Here is a 13,788-nt window from a genome sequence, read left to right as displayed (position 1 = left end):
GGAATCCAAGAGGGAGACGGGAAGTGACGTTTAAAGTCACACAAAGCTGGAAGTATCACAGAGGTAAAGCTTGAAGGTCACTTTTTTCAAAGGAGAGGAAATGGAGGCTCAGAGAGATGAGTGGAGGACACAGGCCTAGGACTTGAACTAGAGTCCCTGACTCTCAGTCAAGTGCGAGGCTGTTCCCTTGCATGACTCGGCCAAGCAAGCCATCCCCTTTCCCTCCTTCACTCTGCTCCTTCCCACAGTGCATGGGGGCCGCTGCTGCCCTGAGCCCCGCTGTGTCCGGTGTGGAGCTGGACTCGCTCATCTCCCAGGTGAAGGACCTGCTGCCGGACCTCGGCGAGGGCTTCATCCTGGCCTGCCTGGAGCACTACAGCTATGACCCGGAGCAGGTGATCAACAACATCCTGGAGGAGCGGCTGGCCCCGGCCCTCAGCCAGCTGGACCGCAGCCTAGACAGGTGAGACACAGAGGTGGGAGGAGGTGAGGCAGGCCCTCATCCGGGGACCCTCTCAACTTCCCACTCAGTGCTGTTAATGTCCAAGGCCTCAGCCTGCTTTCCCATTTCTTCAGGGTTATTTCCCAATCAATGCCTTTTTTGGGAAACAGATCTTGGGCCTTAGGAGGTTCTCACATGCCCCTTTGGGACAGAGAGGGTGCACAATGGGCATCCCTTCTACGCTAACAGGGAAGACCCAGTCGAGCCACATCATGTGACAAAGGGGTTGCCTAGCGCCTTCCAAATTCCAAAGTTCTTGGGCAGCCCCTTCCCAGCAGATTCTTAAGGGAGGATGAGACAGGAGGGATGAAGGAATGAATAATGCTTCTTCCATGAACAAAGGATGCTCATTAAATGAATCAGTGACACAAGCTGTGTCTCTCGGGACAAGCTTGTCAGCCACATTGTGTCACCTTTTACAGATGAGGACACTAGGAAGGGAAGAGGTGGTGTGACCTCTGGGTACCTGTCTCATAAAGCTGTCCTGAGCATTAAATCTGAGAGGGAACTTTGAAGACGGTCTGTGACTGACACACTGGGAATAAAGGGGGCTTTATTGGAGGTGGCTGTGTACCCAGGCAGCAGCTGAACAGAGCCAGCCTGCCTCTCGACCTGATAGCTGTTTAAATTCTGAATGTGGCTGTTGAAAAGGAGCGAAGAGTCTAATGGATGTCGAGTGGCCTGGCAAAGTGGGCCCAGGTGGGCATCAGCTGGTCCCCTTAAATGGATTTCTGTGCCCCCTCCAGACAGGAGAAGCCAGATCCAACACCTCTGTTAACATCTCGTCACAACGTCTTCCAGAACGACGAGTTTGATGTGTTCAGCAGGGACTCTGTGGATCTGAGCCGAGTGCATAAGGGCAGGAGGTAAGTGCACTGGGACCCCAGGGACCCCTAGTTCTGGGAGTACAGCCAGAAAGTGGGAGAGACAAAAGGGCCATCTCATTCTGGGACTGTCCGTGGAGGTTGACCTCTGGGGCCCCTTCACGCCCTTGAACTTGCGTGACTTCCAGAAGGCACAGCAGGGTCTGTAACGGCTGTGCTTTGGGCCTGGGCTCAGTGAGGAGGTTTTCAGTGATTGCTGATTGTTGTTAGCAAGAGGCCAGAGGAGCCAAAATCCTCTCCTCCGTCCAAAATCTTTCCACATCTTGACCAAATTGCTGGATGGTAGCACTGGGCCACGCTTCCGAAAAACTGCTTCAGGGTCTGGTTTCTGCCCCCTCAGCCTGTGACGTGAAGAGAAAAGTAAGACCCCAGTCTGAGCAAGCCTTTCAGAAGAGAGCTATCCCATTTGAGGGCTGTCCTGTTTCTTTCTGATGTATACCCTTCGTACTTTTTTGGCTTTGAAAGGTTCATTCATGATTTATTCATTCGTTTGATAAATATTTGCCAGGTACTTTCAACATTCGACCTGGATCAGGTGCTGGGGGTTCAGTGGGGAGCTGGATGAACACGGCCCCTGCCCGTGAGGACTTTGTGCTAATCAGCTCATCAAACAAGCTAGGGCAAAGTGCAAATAGAACAAGTGCTGTGAGGTGGAGGCGCACGGGGTAACAGCCTCTGGCAGGGCTGCCAGCCAGGCAGGATGTTCTTCCCAGCACAGGGTACTTGACTGCAGCTGCGGGGTGAGGAGGTATCCGTTTGCCACACAGGGAAGGGGTTGCTTTCCAAGCAGAGGCTTAGGGAGTGTGATGAGGGTTCCAGGAGCTGACACCGCTTCTATTTTCAGATGACCACCTCGCTCTGGAATAGAGTTAGTGGTGGTAGTAGAAAGCACACGATTTAGTAGAGGTTGGCACAGTGAGAAGTTGGTGACTCAAACCCATCTTCCTCCAGTTTCACCTGAAATGTTTTTGCCCCTGGAATCTAGAAATCTAACAACCTTTGAACAAGTGTGCCCTGCCCTTCCTTATCACATAGAAGGGGACAGTGAGGTTCCAACAGGGGAGGGCACCTTCCTTGTTGTTGTGCTAGGCATCCGGTGGCAGAGGCCCGGGCTGCCACTTCAAGTGGAGGCCCCCACTCTCCCCGCTGTCCCCAGGGTCACCCAGCGAGGGAAGTGTGACTGGCGGAGGGTTTGGAGCACAGGCCCAAGGCAGCTGCACAGCCATATGGCTGCTGGAGAGGAAGACGCTGCAAACTGCTTAGTCACATACATTGCACCATCTCGGCTGCCAGCCCAGAGATGTTATCCTGCATCAGTGACTGCTGCTCCACACAGCTTGAGGCTCCTGCTGTGGGGAGCAGGAAGACATAGGGTCCCCCGGCTGGTAGAAGACTGGCCCCAACTCAAGCCCAGGAAACCTGGTCACATGCGACAGGGCATGTGAGAAACCCCTAAGGCCGAGCTCCGGCATCATTGGCAGTAAACCTGCCCCTTGACCTCAGTCTGTGGTTTTCTAGCACTCAGGCTGTCATGAGGTTGTGCTTCGTCCTGTCAGTCTCAGGCCACTGACGATCAACTGCCAGGGGCCAGTCCCAGCTGCCATGGTCATCGGAGGGGCTGACACAGAGGCCACCAGCCCTAGAGAGGGCCATGACCTTGCTCTTGGATTGCTTCCAGGTGGAGAGTTCAGGCAACAATATTTACTTGACTGATTTCTCGGTGACCCAGGAGGAGGGATTGTGAAGAGGCAAAGCCTTCATTCATGTGCTTGGTATTTATTTATTCATTCAGCAAATATTTGTCCAGCCGTTTACTACCGCTGCTCCGGTGCTAGACACCAGGGAAGCAAGAGTGGGCATGGCACCGAGGCCTCACCCCCACAGGGCAGGCGAGCGTGGGAAAGACTTAGAACATTAAACAAGCATGACAGAATCATTAAACAAGGACAGGGGGTGGGAATGTCTGGTGGAGAGGACACCTGGTGGGGCTCCTGCCCTAATCTGAGGAGTTTCAGGGAACATCTGAGAAATAAAATGGCAAAAGTCCACCCTTCTTGGGTTGAAATGTATGCATGCCAAATGAGGTATGATGTTTTATGCGAATGCAATGCCTTGTTGTTATATGCTGACAAGTTGACTCTGACTCTTCGCGACCCTCTGAACAAGTCAGAACCTTGCCCTGTCCTGCGCAATCCTCATGATCTCTCAAATGCGTGGTTATAGTCACTGTGTCCACTCATCAGCTCAGTGCCTTAAGGAATAAGGAAATCTGTTTTCATGTGACAGGGCATTGCAAGGTAGTTGAGGGAATACAGAAACATTGTTGTTAATGTTACACCTTTCCATCACTTGATGCCTCAGGCCACAGAGTGGCTGCAGCTGTTCTTGACATCACCTCCAGAGCAACTGCTTTGGGAGGCAAGTCTGGAACAGATCTTTCTTTCTGTATGGCTCTTAAAAACCAAGAAACTTTTTTCAGAAATTCCCAGATACCCTTAACATCCGCTTTTGAGATAACTGGGTCACAAGACTGAGGCCCAGGACTCTGATGGAAAAGAGATGAGAGAGTCTATCAAAAGGTAACATGGATTGGAAAGTGGCTGTGGGGTAGATGAGCATGCTGGTTGCAGGAGCTCTTGGCCAAATGGAGTAGTCATTGTGCATACAGTGCAGGTCCCCTGATTCCTTTGAAGACGTGTACCCCAGAAGATGGAAACAAGTTTCCTTTAGTCAGACTACATTCATATATTAAAGGCTCTGACAAGTCCTGTGATCGAAAAAAACAGATTGAGTTTACTGAGTCTAATAGATACCATTGCAATTAAAAGATGTATTGCATGTGAGCAAGCATTTCTGCTTATGATGTGGCCCAGTGACACTGTGGGTGATGTGCGCTCCCTGCTAGCCAAGGCCAGGGCTGTGGACCCCTCTACCTTCGAGATCTTCAGCACGTTTCCACCTACGGTCTGCAGTGACGACACCCTCACACTGCAGGCTGCAGGCTTGGTGCCCAATGCAACATTGCTGCTGCAGGCACCTCGGGCCCCACCCCATTCCAAGGCCTACCCCAACGTCATTTCTGACCCCACACCTAGCCTGGAATAAAGCCTCTGCCACCAAAAAAAAAAGGTGTATTGCGATGGAATAGTTTGCTGTTAAGAACCTCTCCAAAGTACTGAAGAGCAATGGTGTCACTCTAGAGACTAAGGTGCACCTGATACAGGCCATGGTCTTTTCAGTCACTTGCTATGTGTTAGAGAGTTGGACAATAACTAGGGATGATGGAAGGAGAATTTATGCCTTTGAGCTGTGGTGCTGAAGAAGAGTATTGAATGTACCATGGACTGCTAAGAAAATGAACAGGCTTATCCTGGAGAGGGTTAAATTGGGCTGTTTCTTGGAGACAAGGATTCTGAGGCTTCATCTGACATACTTTGTACATGTTCAAGAAGGGACCAGTCCTTGGAGAGGTACGTCATGCTTGGGAGGGTGAAGGGACAGTGCAAGAGGGAAAGGCCCTCTAGGAGGTGGATTGATTCAGTGACTGGAATAATTGGTGTGGGTGTGTCAGAGACAGTGAGATTGGCATAGGACAGAGCAGAGTTTAGGGCTGTTGTACATAGTGTCGCTATGAGAGGCAAGCGACTCAATGGCACATAACAACAACAATAGATACCAGGTCTGCTTTTGTGCACCATTGTACTTCAACCTCATATCAACCGTAGGACGCAGGTGCTGAGAGGGGATAAGAGATGTCCAGGGTCACGTGGCTCGGGGAAGTGGCAGCGTAAAGCCTTGGGTCAAGAGATCTGTGCTCTGTCCCTGGCTCTGCTGTTAACAACTGTGTGACCCTGGGAAGGTGGCTCTGTCTCCCTGGACTCCCTGAGCCCTTACCTGCAAAATGAAGGATTGAGAGTCTAAGTTCAAAGTCCAGAGTCACCTCCTAGGGGCCAGCTTGGTTGGACCTGCATTGGACAGGGTAGAGGAGGTGCAAGGAACCTGCTTGTCCCTTGGGCCACCGTTGCCTTACAGGAGGCCATGGACTTGACCTGCCCAAAAGATTGTCCCCGCACCGCTGGTCTTGTTGCCTCTGACTTGACTGACGTTCTCTCCAGCTGATTCTCCTTTTCTTCTGTGCCTTCAAATGAGCTCATGGGGCTGAAGCTGCACCTCGCTGACTGCCTGCCCCAGGTACCAGGCTCTGCTGTCCCCAGCTATGCCATCTCCCAGGACCCACCTGTGATGAGTGGAGTTTTCCAGGCTATTCTGCCATCCTGCCAGAAAGCCAGAAGTCACACAGTGGGAACCATCCTGCTGCCCAAAGCCGGGGGCAGAAAGGACTAGGGGCTGTGGGGTGTAGCACAAAGGATGATGACACTGGTGGACCGTGGTCCTCTGATCCAGCATATGGTCTGGTACCTGGCTGCTCCCCAGGACATGAGCCTTCAGTAAGTGGACATGCTCTCCCTGGCGTCGCTACCTCCCCAGGCAAGCTTGGAGCCCTTTCCGCGTCTGTTCTTTTTTAATTTTTTATTTTTCCCATCTAGCCCCCAGCCTGGCAAAGAGCCATGAGCAGCAATGTCAGCCCCTGTTTCTAGTGCATGTGGAAGGTCCTGTGGACCAAGGGTTTTCCCTACCTAGAGCAATACTACCTCATCTTCCATCAGGAAACGCTTCCTATGGGGCCTCTGTTACTCCTTCCCCGGCCCCCCAGTCATCCCTCTGAGCGGGAGGCCCTTCTTCTCTGTGTCCCATGTCTACAGACACTCTCATGTCAGGTCAGCACACTTCCTGGCCTACGGTTGGCTGCCATTTGTTTACCTGTCTGTCATGCGCACCAGACTGTGAGTTCCCTGAAGGCCAATCATAATGCATTCTTTCCTAAATCTCCCCCTAGCTAATCCTAAATCCTCTCCTGGCACATTTATTGTGGTTATCCTGCAGCTTTTCAGACGCAGTAAATCCCACAGGAGGAGATTGCCCATCTTTCTCCCGCAGAGCAGCTGGTGGATCAGAACCGCGAACCTTTGTGTTTGCAGCACAATTCCTTGCCGCTAAGCCACTCAGAGCTCCCTCTCCTGAGGGAACCTGAGTAGCCTTTACTGCTGACCTGTTGAAGGAAGCCAGAGTCTCCTCTGCTCTACTGAGGGTTGCAGTCCCAACCTGCTCCAGGCCTCAGGCAGCCTGGCCGACTCAGACGCCTGCCCCTCCCAACACCAAGAGCAAGCTCGTGGTTAAGATTTTATTGAAGCTGCTTGGGGCTGTGTGAGCCTTGTGCCTCTTCTTCTGCCCCTGGCCTCATTACATTCCAGAGACCTGATCTCACAACTCAGCTGGGTGCTTTTGCCTGATTCCCCTGCGGGGCTAGAAGCTGCATTCCATAGGCTGCAGACTGTGTCTGACAAACCAGTTTTTCCTACAGATTTGAAAAGCCTCAGGTCAAGAGCCTTCTGTCCCTATCGTAGCTGTGCCACCCACTCTCTCTGATCTCCAGCACAGACTCCCCCTACTGCCACCATCCTCGAAATTCTCACTTGTCGTATACTAGAAGTAGGATCTTCTCTGGTGAAATCTTACACAGACACTTAAGTATAAAACCAAAGGTTGGTGTAGGGCTGAGAGCAAGAGGCCAGGACCCCTTATATTTGTGCTTTTGTATATTTTAAAAGATTCACACAACCTCAAGTAACTGTTGTCATTTGGTGTAGGGCCCACATTCTATATGCATTTTCATACATGTTGTTGTACCATAGAATTGGAACCCGCCTGTAGCTGGCCCAGCTTCTTACCTGTAGGCCACCAAGCTCCTTTTCATATACATAGGGAGCTCTGGTGGCCTAGTGGCAAGAAGCTGCACTGCAATCCTGAAGGCACAAAGTTCAAGGTCACCAGCTGAAAACCTGCCGGAGGAGGGTCAGTTATGGGTCAGTTCCGACTTGAAGGTACATAACAACAACATATGTATACATATCTCATATATAGATGTCAGGTGAGAGAGAGAGCGCGCGTGCATTAGTGCTGTGGTGGCCTAGTGGCAAGAAGCTGTGCTGCAATCCCAAAAGCACACAATTCGAATCCACTTTCTGCTCTGCCAGAGAAATATGGGAAACCTCCTTTTGTGCAATAAGTACTTCTGAAAACCCACTGGAGGGTCAACCATGGGTCGGTTCCAACGTGATGATGTACAACAACTGGATCTGTCTGTATGTTTGTATTTATATATATGCCACCACTGGTATGTCCTTTTGTCATACTGTGGTGGCTTATATATGTCACTGTGATGCTAGGAGCTCTGCCGCAAGGATTTCAAATTTGAGCAGGGGTAGGTTTCAGTGGAATTTCCAAACTAAGACAGGCCTAGCGATCTACTACTTAAAGCACTGTTACCAGTGCAAACCGTAAGGGGCAGAGCATCATGTTAGCTGATCAGTGACTTCACTGGGGACAGTGTACCCCTAGATAGTACTGTCTTGTAAGAGGTGACACCAAAGTGACAGGGTTTATTTGATGGCAAACAGGCCAGTGAGGTGGCTCCTGTCACCAGAAGTAGGTAGCTTGTCACCCCCTGGCACCACTGCTCCATCCCCGCCCACCAGCCCTCTGTCAGGATGCAGTCATCTGAGTCTTGGTGACCGCTGTTACATGGTGAGCAGGATCTCTGCTGTGGACAGTGGGAGAGGGGAGAGCTCTGGAGACCCACGAGCCCTTGGAGGGCAGGATGGCATGTTGCCATGTTGTGCCCGAGTGGGGCTGAACTGCTCCATCCTGTGTGTGTGTGTGTGAGTTCATTTGCTGCCCCACCATCTTTGGGAGTGAAGTGACACCATTAGTTACTAAGCTGGACAGACCCTCCTGACACCACTGTAGTTGGTAATAGTGTTGGAGACTGAGCGCCTAAGTTGAATATGGCGCTCGCAATACACAGTGGTCACAGCAGTGGACTTGAGCATATCATTGGTGTGAAGACGGGCGTGGGAAAGGGCACTTCTGCTGGGCGGGGGTTCCCCGGGAGTTGAAGCCAACCAGACAGACGCTAACTGCCACCTGACAGCTAACACTGTCACCACGCGTGCCACACGTAGACTTGGTTTACTTTGCATTCTGCTTTTTATACGGATGGGATCATATTGTAGGCATTTTTCTCTGGAGTTTGCTGTTTTCTATGGAAATAAGCTTTGACATTCTTTTCCCATCAGTCCAAATATATCACTCTCGTCCTGAAAAACAGCCTCATCAATTCTGTAATGCAGATGTAGCATAATTCGTGTGGCCATTCCGCTCGTGATCAGCGTTGTTGGCTGTTTCCCCATTTTCCACCATTACAAACAATGCTGGTGAGAAAAACCCGCTTTTGTGTACCTGGCCAGCATTTCCCGAACGGCACTGACTGGCCTGATTGAAAGGTGTGTACATGTTGTATTTTCAAGGCGTCTCTCGGGATGCAGGAGCTGTTTACATGCACACTAGGAGCCAGTAAGCGTCTTCCCAACACACACACACACACTGTAAGCAGCACTCAGTAACATCGGTTTTCTTAGTCTGCACAGTGAAAATGTGCAGACATGAGCCCTTGGCTCCGGGGATCCTGATAGTTTTCCTTCCTCGCTCCCTCTGTTTGCTTTGGGCACCAGGAAGGAGGCGAGCGTGCGGAGCCTGCTGAATGACAAGCGAGAGGTGGCCGCGCAGCGACGGCGCTACGAGCAGTACAGCGTGGTGGTGGAGGAGGTAGGCAGGCCCCCTGGACGGCCCGGCGTTAGGAGAGGGAGCCCCGGCCGGCCCCGGGGCCCCTCCAGCCGATCCTCCTGCATTCCAGGTGCTGCTGCAGCCCGGGGAGGAACAACTCTATCAAGGTTATGACTACGAGGACGAGTATGATGACACGTACGACGGCAACCAGGTGGGCGCCAACGACATGGACTCAGACGATGAGCTCATCAACCGCAGGTGAGGCCGGCCAGCGGTTGGCACCCCACACACAGGTGCCAGGGCCTCTCAGGCCTGTGGGACCCTCCTGTGGCCTCTTGCATGGCCTTACAGATGAGAAAACCAAGGTCCTCACTGTGTGAGCAAGTCAGTGGCAGAACCAGAACATCTGGCACCCCCACTTGCCTCCACTCCGCTTCCTTCTCTGCCTGTTGCCCCAGCCCAGCGCGAGTGAGGCTGCATTTTTCTCATCTCCTGTGGTAGTTTTTAACTGCGGGAAACTTTTCCCATTTTTCTCTCTTATGGAGGTTCGTAATCCAGATAGAAAGAAAGCTGCTCAGCTTGGAGGGAGGACTGAAGACCCTCCACAGTCCTAGCTCAGATAAAAATAAGACCCCTGTGTATGGCTCTGGTCTCCTCAAAGAATTCTGGGGCTGGAGTAGAGCTGGCAAGATGGGTGCAGATGCTGCAATGTCTTAATGTCTTGTCCCCCCACCTCCTGAGCTGTCCTCCCCTCCGCCTGACTCACCCTGCGCCCCCCAGTCTCTCTCCAGAGTTCACCCTGCTCTTGGAACTCACTAGTTCTCTCCTCTTTCAGGCCCTTCACTACCCCTCAAGTGCTGAGGACCAAAGTGCCAGGAGAGGGGCACGAAGAGGAGGAGGAGGAGGAAGAGGAGGCTGAAGAGGAGGCCCCCAAGGTACCTTCTTGGCCAGTGCAGATGAATGGGAAGCACTGACTGCCGGCCACCCCAGCATCACTGCTCCAGCAAAGAGAGCTCCTTCCCGGCCCAGGCTGGCTGGTTGTCTGCAGGGCTGCTAGCGGATTCACGGCAGGGCCTTTGAACAGCTGCGTTTGTTAGAAGTAGCAGCCTGGGGGCCGGCAGAAGGGCAGCTGTCAGCCGCTGTGCACTGAATGGCAATTCTGAAAATCAAAGAGGAGGTCGAGCCGCGGTGCCCTTGGAGGTGGCCCGGGTCAGTGGGTTTGAAAATTCCATTTATGAGAAGCTAAGCTTTTTCTTCAAATGAAATCCCAGTCAGAACCTTAAGTGTACAAAACAGGAAAAGCCAGCACTACCGTACTTGGAGGGAGCTCTGGTGGCCTAGTGACAAGAAGCTGCGCTGTGATCCAGAGGCAAGTGGTTTAGATTCACCAGCTGTTCCACAGAAGGATGGGCAGTCTCCTCCTGGGCGATTAACTGCCTCTGAAAACCATCGGAGAGTCAACCATGGATCATTTCTGACTTGATTGTACACAACAGCCCTACTTGGGGGCGCTCTGGTGACTTAGTGGTAAGGAGTTACGCTGCCATCCCAAAGGCACATGGTTCATATCCACCAGATGCATCTCGGGAGAAAGATGGGTGATATCTTTCAAATGTTCAGCTTCTGAAAACGCAGTGGAGGGTCAGCTGTGAGTCAGCTTCAACTCCTCAGTACATAATAGCTACAACCTGCTTGACTAGAATGGCCACCTGGAGCCCCACTGCTTGTGCCCTCCTGGACCCTCTTCAGCATAGTGACAAATCCAGTGTTTTCAGGGCCAGGCCACTGCATGAATGAACCCAGGACATGGTGGAAGGGAGGTGGGTGGACCTGCCTGAGGGGCTCCTTCTCCACAATGCAATTTCCAGGGGCTTCCCTTCTTTTTGGGAAGGAAAACAGTCTAGATTTTTAGGTAAAATCTTTCCATTTCCAAATGTTCATTTCACTTTGCCTTTGCAATGCTGTGAGCTACCACAGCTTGGGTGTGGCCCCTTAGGCCACAATTGGTCCCCTGCACTGATCCGGTCATAAATATATGATCTTTAAGAGTGGATCAGTCTGTTCCTCGGTAGGGAGGCCAGGGCGATGCCTCCCGGGCCTGGGGAGGAGCTGGCTTTCAGGCATGTTCCTCCTGACATTGGAAACCTGACGTTGGCTCCTTGGTTCTCCCAGTGTCTGACCTGTTCATCCCTCCACTCCCCTCCGACACCTCTCATTTGTTATTGTCCTCCTCCACAAGCAGCACACCTGCCCCATCACACCCACACCCCAGTAAGTGAGCTCATAATTCCAGCCTTTGTCCCCTCTCCCTAGCCTGACCACTTCGTGCAGGACCCCGCGGTGCTTCGGGAGAAGGCAGAAGCCAGGCGCATGGCCTTTCTTGCCAGGAGAGGGTGAGCATTCAAGGGGCCAGTCTGGTGGGAGGGAACCCAGCTGGGGAAGACACAGCTGACCCCCGGAACACCCCCTCCCCCGAGGTGCTTTGCATGTATTCATTTACATCCTTCAACCACCCTGTGATGCGGCAACTTATATTATCCTCATATTTCAGATGAGGGAACGAAAACTCTGAGATGTTAAGTAACCTGCCAGAAATCACACAGCTAATAGGTGGTAGAGTGAAATTTGACCCAGGTGACCCAACTCTGAGGTCCACAGTTGTTAGCATGCCTTGACAGACACTGAGGCGTGGGTTACCCAAGTGTGGAGCCCGACGTGCCCATGGCTAACTGGCGTGAGGTGTGAGAAAGCCAGGCAGGCAGACACATAGCCTCTCTGGCTGAGATGCATGGTCGGGGCAGGAGTTTGTGGAGGGGCAGGGGGTAAATAGCTCAAGTTGGGCAGAAAGCTCAGAAAAAGGGCAGGCCTGGCCAGGGCAAGGAGTCAGCACATATGAACGGCCAGGGCCAGCCGGGAGTGGGCAACCAGAGACCCTTCTGGCCAGCCTTCCTCTCATCTTCCCGTGAGGAAATGCTCCAGAGGAGCCGATGACCTGCCTGAGGCCATTCTTCCACTTACAGCTGAAACAGGCTGTCCCCTGGCCCCAGAACCCCCACAACACTACTGAGTGAAGAGGTCTTCGCCAAGGAGGGAAGCATAGGGATCTTAGTCAAGTCTTGAGCGGAGAGCCTGGCAAAGCGCTGAGCATGGGAGCAGGGGCACAGCCCGACAGTTGAGATGGCCTGAAAGGGTCCTGGGTCTCATCTGCTGAAGGCCACCCAATGAGCCCCTAGAGAAACATAGTTCAAGAATGATCCTCCCATCTGATAGTAGGTGAGCCTGGGAGGGAACAGAAGGCGATCCTTCCAGGCCCTCTTCCTCTCCTCGTATGGGGTCTGGTCAGCTTGTTAGCTCTTCCCAGTGATGGACTGATAAGGAGGCAGGGCCCAGAGAAGACACCTAACACGGGCTTGCTGGGGCCCTCACAGCCCTGACCCTGCTGAGCCCTGTTTCTCTTCCCACGATGAAGTGGGGACACTGGTGTCCTGGCTCCAGCCGAGGCCCGAGGAGAGCCTCCCATCCAAGCCTCGCTCCTCTGATGGGTTTTCCTGGGATTGGCTGTTTCCCGCTCAGGTACCGGCATGACAACTCAACGGCAGTGGCCGGCAACCCGCGGGGCCATGGGCAGAACCGAGAGACCACCCAGGAACGCAGGAAGAAGGAAGCCAATAAGGCGACCAGGGCCAACCACAACCGGAGGAACATGGCCGACCGCAAGAGAAATAAAGGCATGATTCCATCCTGAGGCCGTCAGGCCAGGACCACCACGGCAGCGCTGGCTCCACACCCAGCAGATTTTGGTACCGCTGCCCGAGTCTCCCTGCAGCCTCAGCTTTGCAGCCCCTGAGGAGGCCACCTCACTGTCCACCAGCCAGCCAGCCTGCTAAACACACAGTGCCTTACCCACAGCAAAGGACCCTGGGCCAGCAAGCAGGCACCTTCCCCAGACGCGCTGGTGGGAAAGGGTCGGGGATGAAGCCCAAAGACAAGCCCCTCAGGCTTCATGCACAAAGACACCACTTCCCTCTTTGGATGGTAAGAAACTTGTCTATTAAAAAAGCAAATCTGAACGGGAAAGAGTCTGCGAGTAAAGTTTATGAACCTTTCAAACAGCGGCCCATGGTGCATCCATGACCATTCTTCGGTGGCAGCCCTCTCAGGAGACACCCATGGTATGCGTTTTCAATGCTCTTCGTACTTGCTCTCATTTTAACACCTGAAGAGGCTCACCCCTTCCTGACCCTCTTCACACCTCTTGAAATGAAGGGCTGAGTTGTCTTGGTCAGTCCCATGCCCTCCACCTAGGAGGCAGGCACTGTACTTGACACCATGGCACAGATGAGGGAAGTGAGGCACTGGAGCAGAAGGTGACTAGCTTAGTTCAGCTGTCCAGAAATACTGAGTGGCTTGGTGCTGCCAATGCAAAGGTAAGTGGTTCGAATCCACCAGCTGCTACATGGAAGAAAGATGGGCAGTCTCCTCTTGTGTGATTTACTGCCTCTGAAAATATGCTGGAGAGGCAGCCATGGGTCTGTTCCAACTCAACAATACACAACAACAGTTAAGAAGGCTGGAAGTCTGAACTTAGGATATAGTCTCCATTGTTGTGTACCTTCGAGTCAGAATCCACTCATAGCTAACTCTTCAGCAGGCTTTCAGAGACAGTAAATTGCACAGGAGGAGACTGCCCATCTTTTCCCCTCTGATTAACTGGTG

General features: G+C 52.6%; 1 protein-coding gene across 2 annotated transcripts in view; it reads left to right on the top strand.

Moving 5' to 3' along the window:
* ASCC2 (activating signal cointegrator 1 complex subunit 2) overlaps positions 1-12,817 on the top strand; it is a 38,028-nt gene extending 25,211 nt beyond the window's left edge. For both annotated transcript variants that reach the window (XM_006894773.1, XM_006894772.1), the window contains 7 exons: positions 249-463; positions 1,249-1,367; positions 9,011-9,111; positions 9,200-9,330; positions 9,908-10,007; positions 11,386-11,465; positions 12,646-12,817. In XM_006894773.1, coding sequence (XP_006894835.1) covers positions 249-463; positions 1,249-1,367; positions 9,011-9,111; positions 9,200-9,330; positions 9,908-10,007; positions 11,386-11,465; positions 12,646-12,817 — 918 coding nt within the window. The remainder of the gene's footprint in view (positions 1-248; positions 464-1,248; positions 1,368-9,010; positions 9,112-9,199; positions 9,331-9,907; positions 10,008-11,385; positions 11,466-12,645) is intronic.
* The last annotated feature ends 971 nt before the right edge of the window (positions 12,818-13,788 follow it).

This window comes from Elephantulus edwardii, unplaced genomic scaffold (assembly GCF_000299155.1).
Source record: "Elephantulus edwardii isolate Elephantulus edwardi_28Jun2011 unplaced genomic scaffold, EleEdw1.0 scaffold00151, whole genome shotgun sequence".
Lineage (NCBI taxonomy): Eukaryota > Metazoa > Chordata > Mammalia > Macroscelidea > Macroscelididae > Elephantulus > Elephantulus edwardii.
This window is presented reverse-complemented; position numbering and strand designations above follow the sequence as displayed.